We start from the raw sequence: 21,181 nt of genomic DNA, 5'->3' as shown, positions 1-21,181 counted from the left end.
GGTTAAACATATGCTAAAAAATACTGTGTCCAGAAACAAATACTGCAATACAGTCGGGTGTGCGTAATTCCTGCATTTACATTGAGATTGCATTCATTTATTCCTATGGTGCTGAGAAATAAAAGAACCACATTTGCCTGATCTCTTCTTTTCTAAAGGCACTGACTGCCTGTTTTAACAGTAATCACATCAGTGAAATCAATTCACTTTGGTCACATGAGGGCAGTTGTTTTTATTTCTCAGCATCTACAGGGGTGGAAAACAATGAGGGCTTTAGGACCTGACAGAGGATGACAGTATAGGGAGGTGTAGATGCATCTATAAGCCTGCAAGAGTTCCCAGGCAGCAGCATCAGTCCTGCTGAGGCAGAGAGGTAAACTGACACAAAGCACTGAGGATATATACTACAAAGGGTGGGAAGGATTTACCTGGGGACTCCCTGCAAGAAGCATCTCCAGATATGGGCTTCCCTTTCTCCATCCTCATCATCCAGATGTCACTTTGGGCTCTCTTGCTTGGTAAGAAAACTATTTGCATGCAGTATTTTGTTTAGATGCATAAGAACTGCATTCACCAGGAGGAGAAAGTTGTTGCAAACATTTAAAACAAATATTGTCCTGATTGTTACATTTGTAGCAATATTTAATTGGTATTTACAAATAAATGCAAGACAAGACATTGCCTGCTGCATGTGTCTCTGGTGTTGTAGCCCCATAGACTAGTTGCCCCTTGCTTGCCCCTAGGTCAGGGCACTGCCCAGCTAGTTACACTTGGATTGATGGAGACTCCTGTTGCTTGTAACTAGAAGCAGTGAAGACTCAGCAGAAATGTGCAGTGAACACTAGTGATCCTATGCAATGTGGGATGAGATTGTCCAAACCCACCTGCATTAGTCTCCTATGTATCATATCTGCAAAATATTATAAAGTATGATGATCCCATATAGAATGAATGGATGTTGTGCTGCACTATAAAATGATAATTTTCATATAAGCGAACAGAGGAACATTGACAGGATTAGGTAAAATGGATATAACACTGCCATTCATAAAACTGGTTAATGAAGCGGGCGGTTATTAATGCTTTCATCATGTGTTTGGTTGCAGTTGACAGTTGGATTGCTATATTATTATGATTATTGCTTCCTTCAAGGCTAATCAGCAGATTAGGCAAGAAATCCATATATTATTACAGTGGTAATAGTGGAATCACTATATGGTGATCCTGCCATGCCCATTTTAATGCCATCAACTGGGGCAAGATCTGGACATAAGAACCATAATATAATATATACAGTAGGTGATAAATTATGGTCACTAACTGCGCAAAAAAAAAGTAAATATATACCTATAAATGCATAATAAAATTATATATAAATACATAATAAATATATATATATACAAATACATAATAAATATATATATGTATCTATATATATATGTGTATATATATACCAATTTATTATATATATATATATATATATATATATATATATATATATGTATTTCTGCAGGGCTCCTCGACATTGACTCATAAAGGAAGAAGAATATCTAAATGTGTATAAATTAAAGAGGAAGCCTTCATGTGAAATATTTAGCAATTTGCACTGTAATCAATGATTATACTGCTACCTGTAATAAGAAAACAAGGGGCGGGGGGGGTTATAAATGAATATCAACTTTATATGACCATTGCGTAGATTTCCAGTATTAATGGTGCGTCCATGTGCTTTTCCTTTACCATCATACAAACTAATGTCGGATTGTGTTTGCATTGGATTCTGTATTTGCTGTTAGGTAAAATGTGAAATACTGAGTTTAAGAATTGAACACGGCTGCTGCAGTACCTCTTCTGAGCACCTAGAGGAGCTATATCTTCCTTCTGATTTTCTGTAGGGCAGGCAGAATATCTTTATGGAATATATGGACTTTGACCAGATATATCAGTATCATAAACAGCTCTTGTGTTATCCTGTCCATAGAAGACATGTGTGAACACGAGCAAAGATTTGTCTTCATTTATCATTTATTTCCATTCATGAGCAAGCAGAATATTGTAGATTTTAGGACCAGATACAGTTAATGGTGTGGGACCCCTTTTTCATTATTGCATAGAGTCAGGATTACAAACTGACGAGTAACATGTACCGAGATCTATGTAATGCTCTGTATCACTGGATGTGCTTCCATCCGGTTTGGGTACTATAGAATATTAATAAATTGGTGCCCATGTGATTTTTTTTTCTTATGAGACTGATCTAAATAGACAATTTTGTACAAATACAAGACTGGAGCGACACTGACCCCATTCAGTAAAGTCTTGGTAGAACACAGCTTGTCCACTGGAAAATCTCTTGCGTCCCTGACAGCAGTACCCCCTGTAGTGCCTGGATGATGGGCTCCTGTATGATACATCTATAAATTATTATTATTAAAAAAAATAATAATTAAATTATCAAAATGCAAATCATTCGGATTCACTGAAAATCTTGAAACTTGCAAAGTAACTTTTACCAACTCAATTCATGATACATACGTTAAGTCTTAGACGCTGCGGAGAAGTGAGATTATCCAATCAATACCGAGAGGTCCGATCCATAACCTTTGCCCCCGGGTGACAATATAACGATGGTCTCCATTTAGGTTTTAATGCAACTGATTGGCTGTAAAATCAGACATGTTTCAAAACTTACATCAACTAAATAGTATCAGAGAAACTCTGGAACTGGGAAAAATTGCCATTTGCCATTGACATTTGTTAAAATTTTACACCGACAACTAAAAAATGGGGATCCAGGGCTCCAAAGTGAATTTTGTTACAGGATTCCTCACCCATCATGTGCCATTTTATGGCAGAGGGGCCTTTTGGCCACCAGAGGCACTGTGGCTCAGGAGTGGCTACTACCTGTGCCCTCTCTATTGTTACACCCCTGATCTCATATTCTCCAATGTCTCTTATCATTAATGCAACTTGCAGCCACTCAGAGGCCAAAGAGGTAAGGGGGCCACATCCACCTCCAAATCAGGTGGAATTGTGCATTATGAGGAGCTATTGGACTGTAAGGGGCCCATATATTGTTCTTGCACAGGGGCCCCTTCTGTCTGTGTCCACTAGTGCTCATACCTACATGACCTCACAACCATATTATTGATGTCATATATTTAATTTCGCATGGCCAAGAACGCGGACAGTCTCAGCATGTGCATTTGTGTTTTATACTGTATTATATATGAGTAATTGGGAAACATTGAGGTGGACAAACATCAACTTTTTTTTATTACAAAACTATTATTTTTCTTTGCAAAAATATTTCTTTCAGTAAAAAGAGCCCGTCCTCTTCCATCTCGCAAAATCAAAGTTTAGTTAGTGGGCATAGCCACAACTTTTAGGCTACGTTCCCACCATGAGCTTTTGGTGCGTTTTTGATGCTGCTTATTTTCGCTGTGCTTCTTTTTAACGCAGCGTATACTGACCTGCGGTGCGAGTTTCATAACCACAACATGGCGATTTCTCTTGTGGGTACGCTGAGTTTTTTGTGCAGCATTTCCCCATAGACTTACATTAGGTGCGGAAATTCCGCAGGTAAAAAACACATACTCTGTGGACAGGGGACAATACAGCAGCTATCAGCTGGACACTATAGCTGACAACTTGATGCATCAGCCACGATCAGTGTTGGCACCGACCATGGCCGTTTAACCCCTTACATGCTGCTGTCAATAGTGACTACAGCAGCATCTAAATGATTAACAGTGTGCTGTTTCTCTGTTTAACCTCATCGGCACCCTGAGATCTTGATCGTGTGGTCCTGGTGTTTGCCATGGCAATTCATAGCCAAATAACGGCCTTATGGTCTGCCGGCTATAGCGGCCTGTTCAGAAGTTATCAACATTTAAGTGGTAAAAATACCGGTTAGGCCACTTTGCATTAATTCCTGAAATGTATCTGAAGGGTTGAAAAACTACCTGAAATCAATATTGAATATGTTGACTGATGCAGTTTTTAAAATGGTATGACTTTTGGGTGGTTTCCAACATATAGGACCCCCAAAGTCACTTCAAGACTGAACAGGTCCCTAAAAAAAAATAAGTTTTGTAAATTTCCTTGAAAAAATGAAAAATTACTACTACATTTTTAAACCTAAAATGCTAAAAGAATAAAAGAACAGTTTACAAATGGTGTTGATGTAAAGCAGACACGAGGGAAATGTTATTTAATAATGTTTTTTTGTGGTAAGACTATTGGGATTAAAGGGATAGTCATTCAAAGTTTGAGAATTACAACATTTTTTAAATATGTCAAATTTCTGATATTTTTGTAAATAAACACAAAACATATCGTCCTAAATTTATCATAAAATCTAATGTGCCTCGAAAGAACAATCTCAAAATCACTGGGATATGTTGAAGCGTTCCCGAGTTATTACCACATAATGTGACACTGGTCAGATTTAAAAAAAATTGGCCTCGTCTTTAAGGGGTTAAACTAGCACTACAACTCCCACAATCCTTAAGAAAGTGAAAGAAATACACTTTAAAAAATTCACTATATTTGCCTTTTTTTGGACCGTGTAGAAAATATAAGTCGTTCTGCCTCAGTTTACAATGTTTATTTCCTTCTATTTATTTCTTGTAAATTAAAAAAAGCCGATTGTCATTTTTGTGACTTGGACATAAGTGATAAAAGGATCTTTAACTCTTGGTATCACTGTCAGTACATAATGGTAAGATGGTCTATAGTAAAGAAGAATCGTAATTTCAAATGATGCAATGTTGAGGCTGCAGTAATAACTCCTAATTCCCACTGCCATGTTGTCTTTCTTTTCCTTTCTTTTATATTGTGGGGTCTTTTGTTGAGCCCACACTTGTTGAGCCCAGCAGAATAAAACGTTTTTAGTTTTTTTTTATTTCACCTCTCCGTTGCGGAGATATTAGCCATCAAAGTATTTGGCACCTAATGAGTTAACTTTAGTTAAGTCGAAGTGGGCGTTATCAGATAGTTTTCACTGGGGGCGTGCACTTCTCCTTGTATCTGATAACACCCCCTTGGACTTAACTAAAGTTAATTCATTTGGTGCCAAATATTTGGATGGCTAATATCTCCGCAACAGAGAGACAAAGTTTAAAAAAGAAAAAAAAAGTTTTATTCCACTCTGCAGCCAGTATGATATTGGGTGTCCAACTCAACATGAAACATTTGGTGAAAGGTTCTCAGCTGTGTTTTTCCTGATCTTTTTTTTTCTTGAATATATTAATACCGGAAGCCGCCAGAAGAATGGTCGGGTCACTCCTTTCTTTGAAGCTATACTAGACTGAAGCGGTTAAAAAATGTTCATAAAGATGGAAGTTGTTTTTTCATTACACTCTTTTTGCTGTTTTTGTAGCTCTTTTTCAGGCGGGTTCCTGGCAGAATCTGTCTGAAAAATACATTGTGTGCATATATATTACGGGGCAGAAGAGAGATGCCACCTGATCCTTGCCATTTTGCACAAGTCATACAAGTTATATAGTCCACGGGCGCCTTTTCAAGCACTTTTTTGGCACATGTGCCAAACATATTTTTCACTCGTGATGTAACCACAGTCTCATACTCAGGCCACGTTCACACGTTCAGTATTTGGTCAGTATTTTACATCAGTATTTGTAAGCCAAAGTCAGGAGTGGAGCAAACAGAGGAAAAGTATAATAGAAACACGTCACCACTTCTGTATTTATCACCCACTCCTGGATTTGTCTTACAAATACTGATGGAAAATACTGACCAAAAACTGAAAGTGTGAACGTGGCCTCAAACTGATAGTTTGTGAAAGTTTATGATTGACAGAGCTTCAGCTTATATGGTTCTTGGAGAATCTATGTAAAATACACATTATGACCACAAATTGTCAATGCACCATTCTTCTAAAGCAGGGATGTCAAACTCAAACACACAGGGGGCCAACCAGTATAATGTGCCCCCATAGTCCTCCATACAGAATAATAGATCCCACATAGTCCTCAATACAGTATAATGACCCCCATAGTCCTCCATATAGAATAATGGATCCCACATAGTCCTCCATACAGCATAATGTGCCACCCATAGTCCTCCATACAGTATAATGTGCCCCCCATTGTCCTCCATACAATATAATGGGCCCCACATAGTCCCCCATACAGTATAATGGGCCCCACATAGTCTACCGTACAGAATAATGGACCCCACATAGTCTGCCGTACAGAATAATGGGCCCCCCATAGTCCTCCATACAGTATAATGGGCCCCCCCATAGTCCTCCATACAGTATAATAGGCCCCCAACAGTCCCACATGCAGTATAATGGGCGTCACATAGTCCTCCATACAGAATAATGGGCCCCACATAGTCCTCCATACAGAATAATGACCCCACATAGTCCTCCATACAGGATAATGGACCCCACATAGTCCTCCATACAGAATAATGGACCCCACATAGTCTGCCATACAGAATAATATGCCCCCTATAGTCCTCCATACAATATAATAGCCCCCCCATAGCCCCCCATACAGTATAATGGGCCCACATAGTCCTCCATACAGAATAATGGGCCCCACATAGTCCTCCATACAGAATAATGACCCCACATAGTCCTCCATACAGTATAATGTGCCCCCCATTGTCCTCCATACAATATAATGGGCCCCACATAGTCCCCCATACAGTATAATGGGCCCCACATAGTCTACCGTACAGAATAATGGACCCCACATAGTCTGCCGTACAGAATAATGGGCCCCCCATAGTCCTCCATACAGTATAATGGGCCCCCCCATAGTCCTCCATACAGTATAATAGGCCCCCAACAGTCCCACATGCAGTATAATGGGCGTCACATAGTCCTCCATACAGAATAATGGGCCCCACATAGTCCTCCATACAGAATAATGACCCCACATAGTCCTCCATACAGGATAATGGACCCCACATAGTCCTCCATACAGAATAATGGACCCCACATAGTCTGCCATACAGAATAATATGCCCCCTATAGTCCTCCATACAATATAATAGCCCCCCCATAGCCCCCCATACAGTATAATGGGCCCACATAGTCCTCCATACAGAATAATGGGCCCCACATAGTCCTCCATACAAAATAATGACCCCACATAGTCCTCCATACAGAATAATGGTCCCACATAGTGTTCCATGCAGAATAATGGGCGCCACATAGTCCTCCATACAGTATAATGGGCCTCAAATAGTCCCCCATACAGTATAATGGGCCCCACATAGTCCCCCATACAGTATAATGGGCCCCACATAGTTCTCTATACAGAATAATGGGCCCCACATAGTCCTCCATACAGTATAATGGGCCCCACATAGTCCTCCATACAGGATAATGAGCCACACATAGTCCGCCATACAGAATAATGGGCTCCACATAGTCCTCCGTACAGAATAATGGCCCCACATCCGTCCTCCATACAGAATAATGGGCCCCACATAGTCCTCCATACAGAATAATGGCACCACATAGTTCTCCATACAGAATAATGGGCCCCACATAGTCCTCCATACAGAATAATGGCCCCACATAGTCCTCCATACAGAATAATGGGCCCCACATAGTCCTCCATACAGAATAATGGGCCCCACATAGTCCTCCATACAGTATAATGGACCCCACATAGTCCTCCATACAGAATAATAGCCCATATAGAGGTCGTGGTTCTTGTGTCGCTGGCCAAATATAACCACCCTGCGGGCCAGATTTAGCCCATGGGCCTGAGTTTGGCATGTATGTTCTAAAGAAATTATTCTTTTTCTTTCACTTGCAAGCATCTGTTCCCTTAATGGGTTGAAAATCGAGAAACAGAAAAAAAAATAACAAACCTTTTAAGAAGTTTGTGCCTTGTAACTTTATAGGCTCATTATAAAATCACAATACAAAAAGAATCATTCAAAAAAACGTCATTGATATTTTTTAGGAAAGTATACAAAGTTCTGGAAATGTTCTGTTCTTCACACTTTTAAAGTCGGATTCCAATTGAAAAAAAAAAAAAATGCTTTGAATGATGAATTTCCAGATGTCTTAAATTCAGATCCAACCTGCATATAATGTGCAAAATATTACAATGTTAGGAAGAAATTTTGTTTTGGTTTTACAAAAATGTTTTCATGTTTTCAGAGTTCACAACTTACAGTTATCTTACAAAAATGCCTTCCCACAAAATCGTGTACATGTGCGTCAAACAATGCCTGAACTCAAAGGGGTTTTCTGAGATCAGTACAAAACAGAAATAAAGTGTTGGAAATTGTATTAAAAAAAAGGGCTCCCAGACCTTCCTTTGTTTACTTTGGTGCAGCACTAGCGTCCTGTCTTTCCACGGGATGGGAAGTAATTTCTACACCAAGGTAAATGAAGACCACCAAGGAGCACTGGAATAGCAATTGCAGAGTAGCAGCAGGTGAGTATAGGGTCCATCATTTACTCACTTTTTGCAGTTCTCTTGACCCTCCCCAAAAACTTTACTTGTTTGTGACTGCGATTGTTCAGGCACAGAAGCTTTGTCCTATGATCATAGTGGGAGCATGTCAGGATTTATGTTGACCTTCTACAGTTTGACCAATAGTGGCCACTATTGTTCACTTATTGTGCTGCAGTTTACTTCTTACCACTGGAGGCTGCTGTTGTGTTCTTTAATTTTGCCAAGATGGCGGATTCTGAATCTATGGAATCCATCTCCTTTCCTGTCTGGGCCTACTTAAAGCTGCATGGATCTCTCACTCATTGCTTGAGTATTGTGTCTAGCTGATAGCCTAGCCTCTTGAACATTCTTACCCAGGCTGTTCTATTCATCTACGGATTGTTTCCTACAACTCCTTGCTATCTCCAAGAACTTTTACTACTGCTTGCTGTTCCTGCTTGTTCTCCTTCGGCCACTGGTTTTGAGCAGTACTATGCCAGTATCGTAACAGAGCATGGTGGTGATGATGGCAATTGATCCCGACCATTTAACCCCCTTAGATGCCGCTGTCAATAGTGACCACAAGATCTTTGTGGTTCTACAGAGGGAAGAGACTCCTTCTGTTACCTCACCACCACCCAGTCATGTATTCTGACCCCTCTAATTCAGGGCTCAGAAGATAGCAGCGTTTGGCTACACGCACGCCGGCACTGGTTGGATCTGCTTTGATTTCCAGTTAACTGTGCAGATTTCCCTTATTCTTTAGTTACAAGGGTTAAACTGTTCTGTTTGTCTCCTGAAGCTTTCCGTCCAGAGTGATCTCAGCTGTTCTGATTTCTCCACTCCCCTCTGATATAAGTAATCACCTCTTAGCTTGGGTAGCTACTAGTGATAGCTTACTATATCTTGGAATTGGTTTGGAGTTGTGAGCTATGGAAAAATTAAGTAGTTTAGGAGTCGTCTCCAGAGATTTCTGTTTGGAAGTTTGTCTGGTGTCTTCCATTTCCTTATCTCTCTTTAAGTTCACACATTGCATTTTTTTTTTCTGGACATTTTTGCTGCAGAAAAAACGCAACGTTTTATAGTCCCAGCAAGGTATATGAGAGTTCTGAAATCTCATCCAAATGCTGTTTATTTTCTCCTTGCAGATTTGAGCAGTTTCATATCTGCAGCGTTTTTCACCCATTCAATTGAATGGGAAAAAGCATTAAAAACTCCAGTATTTGCCCTAGATTTTTCTGCTGCAAGTACAGAATGTGTTTATATAGTATATACCCTAAAGATAAGAAAAAACAATGGCGGAATTGCTTTTTATGCCATTCCCCTCAAAATAAAATGTTATTTTTTATATACCCACTAATGGTTTTATTTAAAAAAAAAATATGACCAAACCTGCTAAAATCAAACCCACATCCACATGAGCCACATCAATGACAAAAGTTAAAAAAAAAAAGCTGCAACTCTTTAACATAGAATACAGCAAAATAAAACTATTTTTTTTTTCTCAATAAAATATGGCAATATTGCACAAAGGTGGAAAAAAATCCATATTTAGTACTGCAGTAATAATAAAACCCAAGAATAAAAGGAACACGTATGCTTCTTGATGAATGGCGTAAACATAAACTACAAAAACACTGGTGACTTTTTTAATTTTTTTCCCATTTCACCCCTTCAAGTTAATCAATAAGTTATACGTACCCTAAAATGGTCCCATTGAAAAATACACGAAAATAAAGCCCTCATACAGCTATGTCAATGGGATATATGGGAAAATGAATTTGGTATGGCTCTTTGCCGCAAAGAAATCAAAGATATTCTTGTGGACCTTAATGCCAGGATAGGATTGGTTCCTGGGGGGTTAATAGCTTGCTAATTAATCCATTACATTGCAGAATATTAACAGCAGGGTCACCGCATCACAAGCAACAGTCATTAATCAAAAGAATCCACATTAACAGTAGGAAACGTATAGAACATCATGTACATTTCTTACATTAATCCCCCCAATCGTACATAACCTGGGATTCTTCAATCATGGAATTCTTTCGATTTCACTAATAATCATGCATGTACCAACTAAGTATATACTCCGCCAGGATAAATTTATATAGAGAGAGTGTGCCTCTAATACAACTCTTTAAAAATAATCTGTCATCAGGTTTTTGCTACCCCATGATGTAGGGGCAGAAACCCTGATTTCAGCGATGTGTCACTTACTGGGCTGATTGTAGCAGTTTTGATAAAATCCCTATTTTATCTCGTGCAGATCTAGCAGTTCTCTGAATCCTGAGCCCTGAATAACCCCGCTCACAGCTATGATTGGCAGATTTCTGTGTTCACTGTGCATAGGCAGAAATCTGCCAATCAGTGGTGTGGGTGTGGTTATAAGAGCTCAGAAATATGCATGACTACATGGCAGCAGGTTTACTAGTCCTCCAGTGATAATCTCCTGCTGATAAAACAGTGATTTTATCAAAACTGCTGAAAGCAGCCCAGCAAGTGACACATCGCTGGAATCAAGGTCTTTGTCTTTATAGGTGGCAAAAACCTGCTGACAAATTCCCTTTAAAGGGGTTTAAAGGGGTTGTTCATTAGTATGATATTGATGTCCTATCCATCCTACATCAGCACCCCTTCCGATCACCTGTTAGCAGTACTGGCAGCAGCCGGATGTAAACGGAGTATATGGAGGGAACACAACCCTCCGTACACTGTTTAGTGGCCGCTCCGGGACATTGCTGATCAGCTCCTGTTCATATGAAAAGAAATGAATGGGAGATAAACTTCAGTACCCGGAGGTGGCACCACCTATCTGATATTGATGACCTATAGATCATCAATATCCTATTAGTCGAAAACTGTGATATTGGCACTGAGCTGACTGCAGCCTGGAAGTGGGTGATTGACTGCAGGCTGCAGGTGACACTGTTGTTATGTCAGTGGTACCATACTGTGGTGTAGTCATTCACTTCCAGGGGAACAGCATGAACATACATAGGCTCCTCCAAATAAAGTGCATACAAAATATACATTAGTGAGTCTGTGTTTTTTTTACCTGAAATTTCTCCTTGAGAATGGCTTACTTTGACTAATTTTGGTGAATGCTAAGGATTTGCCCTTGTTCACACCAGCCTGCTCAGCATTCAGTGCATACCTGGCATTATTATCACGTCTTGTTTTTTGCAGCTGCTATATTCCTGCTGTTATTCCAACTTATGTGGGGAAAATTGTTCTTCAATTCCAGCGCAGTAAATAAAAGCATTGTAGAATTGTAAGTAGACGCTCACAGTGCTGTGCAATAAAAGATCAATTACAAAGAAGGAAAAATAAAGCGCGTAAAAGCAGTAACAGCATCAGCCCATTACTCCGAGAAGAGCTTCTCCCCATTTCAATGGCCGGGCGTTAGTTCGTGTCTCCACAATCAGTATTTTATATTATTATGTTGCTGTCACCTTTCTCTCGTTGCCTTATCTATTGGTAAAAATCCTTATATTGGTAAAGGGGCTGTCTGGGGACAATAAAACTTTGCACAGGGAACAGAGTATGTAAAAAATAACAAACTCAATCATACTTTCCTCCTGGCACCTAAAGTGGGGAAAATAAGTATTCGATACACTGCCGATTTTGCAAGTTTTCCAGACCTCTCCGGTGTGTAATTTTTATAGTAGGTACACTTCACCTGTGAGAAACAGAATCTAAAAATAAAAACCAGAAAATCACATTGTATGATTTTTAAATAATTAAATTGCATTTTATTGCATGAAAATAGTATTTGATCACCTACCAACCAGCAAGAATTCTGGCTCTCGCAGACCTCTTAGTTTTTCTTTAAGAAGCCCTCCTACTCTGCACTCATTACCTGTAGTAATTGCACCTGTTTGAACTCCTTACCTGTATAAAAGACACCTGTCCATACACTCAATCAATCACACTCCAACCTCTCCACAAGGGCCAAGACCAAAGAGCTGTCTAAGGACACCAGGGACAAAATTGTAGACCTGCACAAGGCTGGGATGGGCTACAGAACAATGGGCAAGCAGCTTGGACAGAAGGCAACAACTGTTGGCACAATTATCAGAAAATGGAAGAAAACAAGATGACTGGTAATCTTCATCGGTTTGGGGCTCCATGCAAGATCTCGCCTCGTGGGGCAAGGATGATTCTGACAAAGGTCAGGAATCAGCCCAGAACTACATGGGAGGACCTCATCAATGACCTGAAGAGAGCTGGGACCACAGTCTCAAACATTACCGTTAGTAACACACTTCACCGTCATAGATTAAAATCCTGCAGGACACCCTGCTCATGCCAGCACATGTCCAGGCCCATTTGAAGTTTGACAGTGACCATCTGGATGATCCAGAGCAGGCATGGGAGAAGGTAATGTGGTCAAATGAGATCAAAACAGAAATTTTTGGTATCAACTCCACTCTCCATGTTTGGAGGAAGAAGAAGGATAAGTGCAACCCCAAGAACACTGTCCCAACTGTGAAGCATGGTGGGGGAAACATCATACTTTGGGGGTGCTTTTCTGTAAAGGGGACAGGACGACTGCACCATATTGAAGGGAGAATGGATGGGGTCATGAATCGTGAGATTTTGGCCAACAACCTCCTTCCTTCAGTAAGAGCAATGAAGATGGGTCGTGGCTGGGTCTTCCAGTATGACAATGACCCGAAACACACAGCCAGGGCAACTAAGGAGTAGCTCCGTAAGAAGCATTTCAAGGTCCTGGAGTGGCCTAGCCAGTCTCCAGACCTGAACCCAATGAAAAATCTTTGGAGGGAGCTGAAACTCAATGTTGCCCAGCGACAGCCCTGAAACCTGAAATATCTGGAGAAGATCTGTATGGAGGAGGGGGCCAAAATCCCTGCTGCAGTGTGTGCAAACCTGGTCAAGAACTACAGGAAATGTCTGACCTCTAATAGCAAACAAAGGTTTCTGGACCAAATATTAAGTTCTGTTTTTCTATTGAATCAAATACTTATTTCATGCAATAAAATGCTAAATAATTATGTAAAATCATACAATGTGATTTTCTGGATTTTTATTTTTAATTTCTATCTCTCATAGGTTAAGTGTCCCTATGAAAAACATTACAGACCTCTCCATTCTTTGAAAACTTGCAAAATCATCAGTGTATCAAATACTTATTTTCCCCACTATACATGGATCCAGCACAGACCGCTCCCTAGTGTGCGCAGAGACCAAAAGGGGTGATGTCACCATCCCACCAGCCACCAGATATCTGTGGCCGTGATAGGCTGCAGCGGTCAGGTTGCTTTCATCATAAAACATCTGATGATGTGCCTGCTGCTCAAGTCACCTGAGCACTGCAGGCAAATCATGGACCACAATGGTCCAGCGGATTATTTTTTTGTCCAGACATTCCCTATAAATTTTCTTGTTTTTTGTAGGTTTCTGTATCCCCCACTCATTTTAATGGAGAATGAGCTCATGCGGCCAATATTCCAACACAAAAGGCAAATAAGATGTCTTTGTTCCCTAGACTGGGAAGGGTATACCAACTGATTGTATCCATCAATCTGAATAATATGATATATCCAGAAAAAATGTACAACCGTACTCTGTGGGGGCAGAAAGGTGGTGAATGATGAAGAATTACACCGAGACCATGAATGTAGCTGCTCTCCTGCTCTGAGGACCTCACTCTGTTAGATCAGATTATCTCTAATTAATGTGTTAATGGATTTTAAATATACAGTATCTATATATAATCTGGGGCAATTTTTGCACCTACAACCCCACTCTGACATTAGCATTTATATTATTATTATTTATTATTATTATAGCGCCATTTATTCCATGGCGCTTTACATGTGAAAAAGGGGTAGAATACAAGAACAATTACAATAATCTTGAACACAATGTGACAGCGACTGGTACAGGAGGAGCGAGGACCCTGCCCGCGAGGGCTCACAATCTACGAGGGATGGGTGAGGATACAGTAGGTGAGGGTAGAGCTAGTCGTGCAGCGGTATGGTGGAGCGGTGGTTACTGCAGATTGTAGGCTTGTTGGAAGAGGTGGGTCTTCAGGTTCCTTTTGAAGGTTCCCACGGTAGGCGAGAGTCTGATACGTTGGGGTAGAGAGTTCCAGAGTAGGGGGGAAGCACGGGAGAAATCTTGTATACGGTTGTGGGAGGAGGAGATAAGAGGGGAGTAGAGCAGGAGATCTTGTGAGGATCGGAGGTTGCGTGCAGGTATGTAACGGGAGACTAGGTCGGAGATATATGGAGGAGACAGGCTGTGAATGGCTTTGTATGTCATGGTTAGGGTTTTGAACTGGAGTCTCTGAGCAATGGGGAGCCAGTGAAGAGATTGACAGAGAGGAGAGGCCGGGGAATAGCGGGGGGACAGGTTGATTAGTCGAGCAGCAGAGTTTAGGATAGATTGGAGGGGTGCAAGAGTGTTAGAGGGGAGGCCACAGAGCAGGAGGTTGCTGTAGTCAAGGCGGGAGATGATGAGGGCATGCACTAGTGTTTTTGCAGATTCATGGTTTAGGAATGTGCTTATCCGGGAGATATTTTTGAGTTGGAGTCGGCAGGAAGTGGAAAGGGCTTGGATATGTGGTTTGAAGGAGAGTTCCGAGTCCAGGGTTACCCCAAGGCAGCGGGCTTGCAGGACTGGGGAGAGTGGGCAGCCATTGACGTTGATAGATAGGTCAGTTGGGGGGGTTGAATGAGATGGCGGAAAGATGATGAATTCTGTTTTGTCCATGTTAAGTTTTAGAAATCTGGCAGAGAAGAAGGATGAAATAGCAGACAGACATTGTGGGATTTTGGTTAGTAAGGAGGTGATATCGGGTCCAGAGAGGTAGATCTGTGTGTCATCAGCATAGAGGTGATAATGAAAGCCGTGAGACTCTATGAGCTGTCCCAGGCCGAAGGTGTAGATGGAGAAGAGCAGGGGTCCTAGAACTGAACCTTGGGGGACACCGACAGATAGGGGGCGAGATGAGGAGGTGGTGTGTGAGTGGGAGACACTGAATGTCCGGTCTGTTAGGTATGAGGATATCCAGGATAGGGCCAAGTCTGTGATGCCGATAGATGAGAGAGTCTGTAGTAAGAGGGAATGGTCCACTGTGTCAAAGGCAGATGACAGGTCTAGGAGGAGGAAGACAGAGTAGTGTCGCTTAGATTTGGTGGTTAGTAGGTCGTTGGTGACTTTAGTCATGTTGTTCCAGTAGTTTTGAGGCATAGGGGAGAAGTGATATGGGGTGATAGCTAGACACAGAGGGTGGGTCAAGGGAGGGCTTTTTGAGGATGGGTGTGATTGAGGCATGTTTGAAGCATGAGGGGAAGACACCAGTTGTTAGTGACAGGTTGAAGAGGTGGGCTAGGGCTGGGATGAAGATGGTGGTAAGGTTTGGGATGAGGTGGGACGGGATTGGGTCAAGTTTACAGGTGGTGAGGTGTGATTTGGAGAGTAAGGAGGAAAGTTGATCTTCATAAATGGTGGTGAATGTGGTTTTGGAGGAGGAGGGTTGAGTAGGTGTGGGGAGGGGCTGTGGGGGCTTTAGGCAAAAGCTTTGTCTGATGGTGTCAATCTTCTGCTTGAAGAATGAGGCAAAGTCTTCGGCTGAAATAAGAGGAGAGGGAGGAGGCACTGGGGGATGGAGGAGAGAATTGAAGGTGTTGAATATTTGTTTGGGGTTGAGAGACAGGGAGGATATGAGGGATGCGAAGTATGTTTGTTTTGCTGCAGTGAGTGTGGACTTGAAGGTAGTGAGGGACTGTTTGAATGTGATGAAGTGCTCATGGGAGTGGGACCTTTTCCATCTATGCTCAGCAACCCTGGAGGCCTGTCGCAGTTCTTTAGTTAGGCTGGTGTGCCAGGGTTGTCTGTTGATTGTGCGAGCCTTGGTTTGTGTGAGGGGGGCGACCGAATCGAGAGCTGCAGCGGTTGTGGTGTTGTATAAAGTGGCAGCAACATCTGCATCATGTAAGGAACTAATGTCTGTAAGAGGGAGGAGGGATTCAGAGAATGAGTGTAGGTCAAGGTGTTTGAGATTTCTGCGAGGGTATGCAAGTTTGTGGAGTGGGGATTGTTGCCCCGGGTAGGAGAGAGAAGAGAATGTGAGTAGGTTGTGGTCAGAAAGAGGGAGAGGTGAGTTAGAGAGGTTAGATAGGGAACAGAGGCGGGTGAAGATGAGGTCCAGCGTGTGGCCGTCTTTGTGGGTGGGTGTGGAAGACCACTGAGTAAGACCAAAGGAGGAAGTGAGGGATAGAAGCTTAGAGGCAGCTGAGAGGGAAGTGTCAATGGGGATGTTAAAGTCGCCCATGAGGATAGTAGGGATGTCAACGGAGAGGAAATTAAGTAGCTAAGTGGTGAAGTGGTCAAAGAAAGTGGTGGTTGATCCTGGGGGGCGGTAGATGACAGCCATACGATATATCTTCTTATACTATACTCTATCTATTATCTATCTATCCTCATATCTATATATTATCTATCTATCTATCTATCGCTATATATATCTACAACATATCTATCTATCTATTCAAAAAATAGGAAACAGCACAAAAAGTGTTTTGGTGCAAAAAAAGCCCCCCAGGTACATACCAGTCCTTTAAGTATCCATGCAAAAATATGGAGGCAGCACACAGAATAGAATAAAGTTATAACATTTAATAGCCCATATGGCAACGTTTCAGTCCAAGATTGTGGACCTTTCTCAAGCATGCTTGAGAAAGATCCACAATCTTGGACTGAAACCTTGCATGGATATCTATCTATCTATCTATCTATCTATCTATACAGTACAGATCAAAAGTTTGGACACACCTTCTCATTTTAAGATTTTTCTGTATTTTCATGGCTATGAAAATTGTACATTCACACTGAAGGCATCAAAACTATGAATTAAAACATGTGGAATTATATACTTAACAAAAAAAGTGTGAAACAACTGAAAATATGTCTTATATTCTAGGTTCTTCAAAGTAGCCACCTTTTGCTTTGATGACTGCTTTGCACGCTCTTGGCATTCTCTTGATGAGCTTCAAGAAGTAGTCACCGGAAATGGTCTTCCAACAATCTTGAAGGAGTTCCCAGAGATCCTTAGCACTTGTTGGCCCTTTTACCTTCACTCTGCGGTCCAGCTCACCCCAAACCATCTCGATTGGGTTCAGGTCTGGTGACTGTGGAGGCCAGGTCATCTGGCGTAGCACCCCATCACTCTCCCTCTTGGTCAAATAGCCCTTACACAGCCTGGAGGTGTGTTTGGGGTCATTGTCCTGTTGAAAAATAAATGATGGTCCAACTAAATGCAAACCAGATGGAACAGCATGCCGCTGCAAGATGCTGTGGTAGCCATGCTGGTTCAGTATGCCTTCAATTTTGAATAAATCCCACGGTGGGAACCAGGCATGTAGAGTCCATCCGTTCACCTTTTCTGCATCGCACAAAGACACGGTGGTTGGAACCAAAGATCTCAAATTTGATCTCATCAGACCAAAGCGCCAGATTTCCACTGGTCTAATGTCCATTCCTTGTGTTCTTTAGCCCAAACAAGTCTCTCCTGCTTGTTGCCTGTCCTTAGCAGTGGTTTCCTAGCAGCTATTTTACCATGAAGGCCTGCTGCACAAAGTCTCCTCTTAACAGTTTTTGTAGAGATGTTTCTGCTGCTAGAACTCTGTGTGGCATTGACCTGGTCTCTAATCTGAGCTGCTGTTAACCTGCGATTTCTGAGGCTGGTGACTCGGATAAACTTATCCTCAGAAGCAGAGGTGACTCTTGGTCTTCCTTTCCTGGGGCGGTCCTCATGTGAGCCAGTTTCTTTGTAGTGCTTGATGTTTTTTTGCAACTGCACTTGGGGGCACTTTCAAAGTTTGCCCAATTTTTCGCATTGACTGACCTTCATTTCTTAAAGTAATGATGGCCACTCGTTTTTCTTTACTTAGCTGCTTTTTTCTTGCCATAATACAAATTCTAACAGTCTATTCAGTAGGACTATCAGCTGTGTATCCACCAGACTTCTGCACAACACAACTGATGGTCCCAACCCCATTTATAAGACAAGAAATCCCACTTACTAAACCTGACAGGGCACACCTGTGAAGTGAAAACCATTTCCGGTGACTACCTCTTGAAGCTCATCAAGAGAATGCCAAGAGTGTGCAAAGCAGTCATCAAAGCAAAAGGTGGCTACTTTGAAGAACCTAGAATATAAGACATATTTTCAGTTGTTTCACACTTTTTTGTTAAGTATATAATTCCACATGTGTTAATTCATAGTTTTGATGCCTTCAGTGTGAATGTACAATTTTCATAGTCCTGAAAATACAGTAAAATCTTTAAATGTGGTGTGTCCAAACTTTTGGTCTGTACTGTATATATATATATATATATATATATATATATATATATATATATATATATATATATATACCCCATATCTATCTGTATATATATATATATATATATATATATATATATATATATATACCTACCCCATATCTATCTATCTATCTATCTATCTATCTATCTATCGCTATATCTACCTACCCCATATCTATCTATCTACGGTATTTGTCTTTTTATCTATCATCTCTTATAACCTTGTGATATACCAGTGCAGGAATTCTGCCTTTCGTTTGAGAGACGTCAGATCATCCTCGGGGAGAATAAAGGCTATTGATGCTGGATTTCAGATGTGTCTTGGGAATTTCAGAGGAAGGAGGGATCAAAGGAGTATTAGATTCTCCCTTTCACTAAAGGCTCATGACTCACTTCAGACAATCCATACTAATTAGGAGCAGGTAGAGTCCAGGATATTATTTGTAGAAGACAACTGAGGAGGACAGTGAGATGGCCGCCCGTGTAACCCTTTCTCATGCATGGAAGACGTTTCCATCTCTTTTCTTTGATGGAGCAAATATGTAAGAGCAGGTGTAATGTAGGATTTTTGTACGGCTAGCTTTGTGAAATCAGTAACCTGAGCATCTCGATATTTTATGGCGAGACGTTAGTCAGTATTTCCAAAATATTTAAAAAGTACAAAGAAGTGGAAAACATCTACCTGGATAAGAAGAAGCGCTTGAATGCTGGCATCCTGGTCGTCCCTGTGACATCATGGCACGACATCACGCAAGGCATAGTGTTGTCGCGAGGGTCTAGTAATCACAAGACGCGACCAGGATGACCGCATTCGATTTCTGTCCGAGGAAGTTTGTAGTACCCTGGTTCCCCTGCCACTGAGTACTGACGTGGATACCGGACCATGGTCCTGTGAGTACTTGTTGCTCAACTCTACAAGCAAGCAATTACAAATCTTGTCATTCTTTTAACTCCCCGTCGGCTTTATACCCTTGCCCCAAACCCACGCCTGGTAGGTGCAATGCAACCTTTCTCCATTATTCCAAGTTAGTTTTTTAGCCTTGACAGATTGCTCAGCTTAGCCTTTCTCCTGTTATTTCTTTCATTCCTCCAATGTCATAATTTGATCCCTCTTCCCTAGATCCTAATTTCCTAATATGCTGCAGGAAAATCCTACTGCTGAAATTGCAAAAACTTGTGTAAACTTTGGCCGTGAATATCAGTATTGTAGAGATATTGTCATCCTTGACATCAGTTCTTGTAATTTACACGCACTGTAGGGTGCAGATGTAAAACCTCATGTAGGGTTTGTCAACCTTTAGGGACATTTTCTTTTCTTAAGTACAACTAATTGGGTCTAATAATCATTTCTGTAAATAACTGCACCATTTTTACGGCAAGAAGTTTCTACTTACAGTATATACACGCAGATTAGCACAGCGACAACTCTGACAATAGTCAATATGCACAAAACAGAAGCAATCATATTTTCTTGCGCCGTGAGAGCCTTGAATCCAACACTTTTCTCTAAATCATATGTTGCATTTATTCAATGTGCCGTTCTGCTTATTTTAGGGTTAAAATAGTTACTAAATGGTTTGTCATTTAGAGATATAAAGCTGCGTCTGTGTAATTAAGGTATGTAAATTGCAGAGCAATTTCACATATCATTTTGCTTTCACTGAAAATAACTTTTAGCTAAAACATATGTGACGCTCACAGCCCTCCCTGGGAGATGGGGAACTCGGAGCCGGGTCAGATGTTGGGGGGGAAGCAGTCGTGGCCTGGACCCGCTCCGTGCCCAGGGCCGTCACATAAAAGTAATGGGCTTACAGGGTTGAGTGGTTCTTATCGACTACGCCACCTGTGGTACCTGGTGAAGGCCACCAACGCTGCTGCAGTCCTCTGAGGCGGGATGTTGTGGCAGCCGACATTGATACTACTCCCCACAGGCGGAGCAGGTCCTCAGGGCCGAGACGAGGATGGAGGGAGTTGTAGTGTAGGTGGTCTGGTGCTGCGTGGTTCGGTGCAGTGCAGAAATAAAGAGTCCGGAGGCCATAGGGGTTGACTTCCAGGGTTTTTACTCACGGTGGAGAGTACAGCTGCAAGGCTTCTCCCTGCTCCTCACAGAGTTCTGCGGTCACAAGGGATGGGGGTCCAACAACCTCCGAGTAATTCAAGTGCTTAATCAGGACCCCGCACCAGCGTGTTCCTAAACTTCAGACCGAGTCCTCTCCTGTCTGTGTGTGTAGATAGGCCGGGTCTCCCTCTGGACTACGCTCAAAAAAAGGGTACGGGTGGCAGCTCCGCTCCTTCCGTTACCCGGTGGGATCCTCTGGGCCTGCCGGGCTTCCCTGACTAGGACATAAAGTAGCAAAGTTGGGGGCCGGTACCCCTCTTGCAGCCGG

At 41.7% G+C, this 21,181-nt stretch overlaps 1 protein-coding gene across 2 annotated transcripts in view; it reads left to right on the top strand.

Moving 5' to 3' along the window:
• The first annotated feature begins 304 nt into the window (after positions 1-304).
• The window catches only part of LTK (leukocyte receptor tyrosine kinase), a 237,231-nt gene continuing 216,354 nt past the window's right edge, over positions 305-21,181 (top strand). For both annotated transcript variants that reach the window (XM_073638809.1, XM_073638808.1), the window contains exon 1: positions 305-518. In XM_073638809.1, the coding sequence (XP_073494910.1) occupies positions 461-518 (58 nt within the window). In that variant the 5' untranslated portion in view covers positions 305-460. The remainder of the gene's footprint in view (positions 519-21,181) is intronic.

Source organism: Phyllobates terribilis, unplaced genomic scaffold, assembly GCF_046119375.1.
Source record: "Phyllobates terribilis strain yellow unplaced genomic scaffold, ASM4611937v1 Scaffold_7__3_contigs__length_470593459, whole genome shotgun sequence".
NCBI lineage: Eukaryota > Metazoa > Chordata > Amphibia > Anura > Dendrobatidae > Phyllobates > Phyllobates terribilis.
The sequence above is the reverse complement of the archived record's forward strand: the minus strand, read 5'-3'. Positions and strand labels throughout refer to the sequence as shown.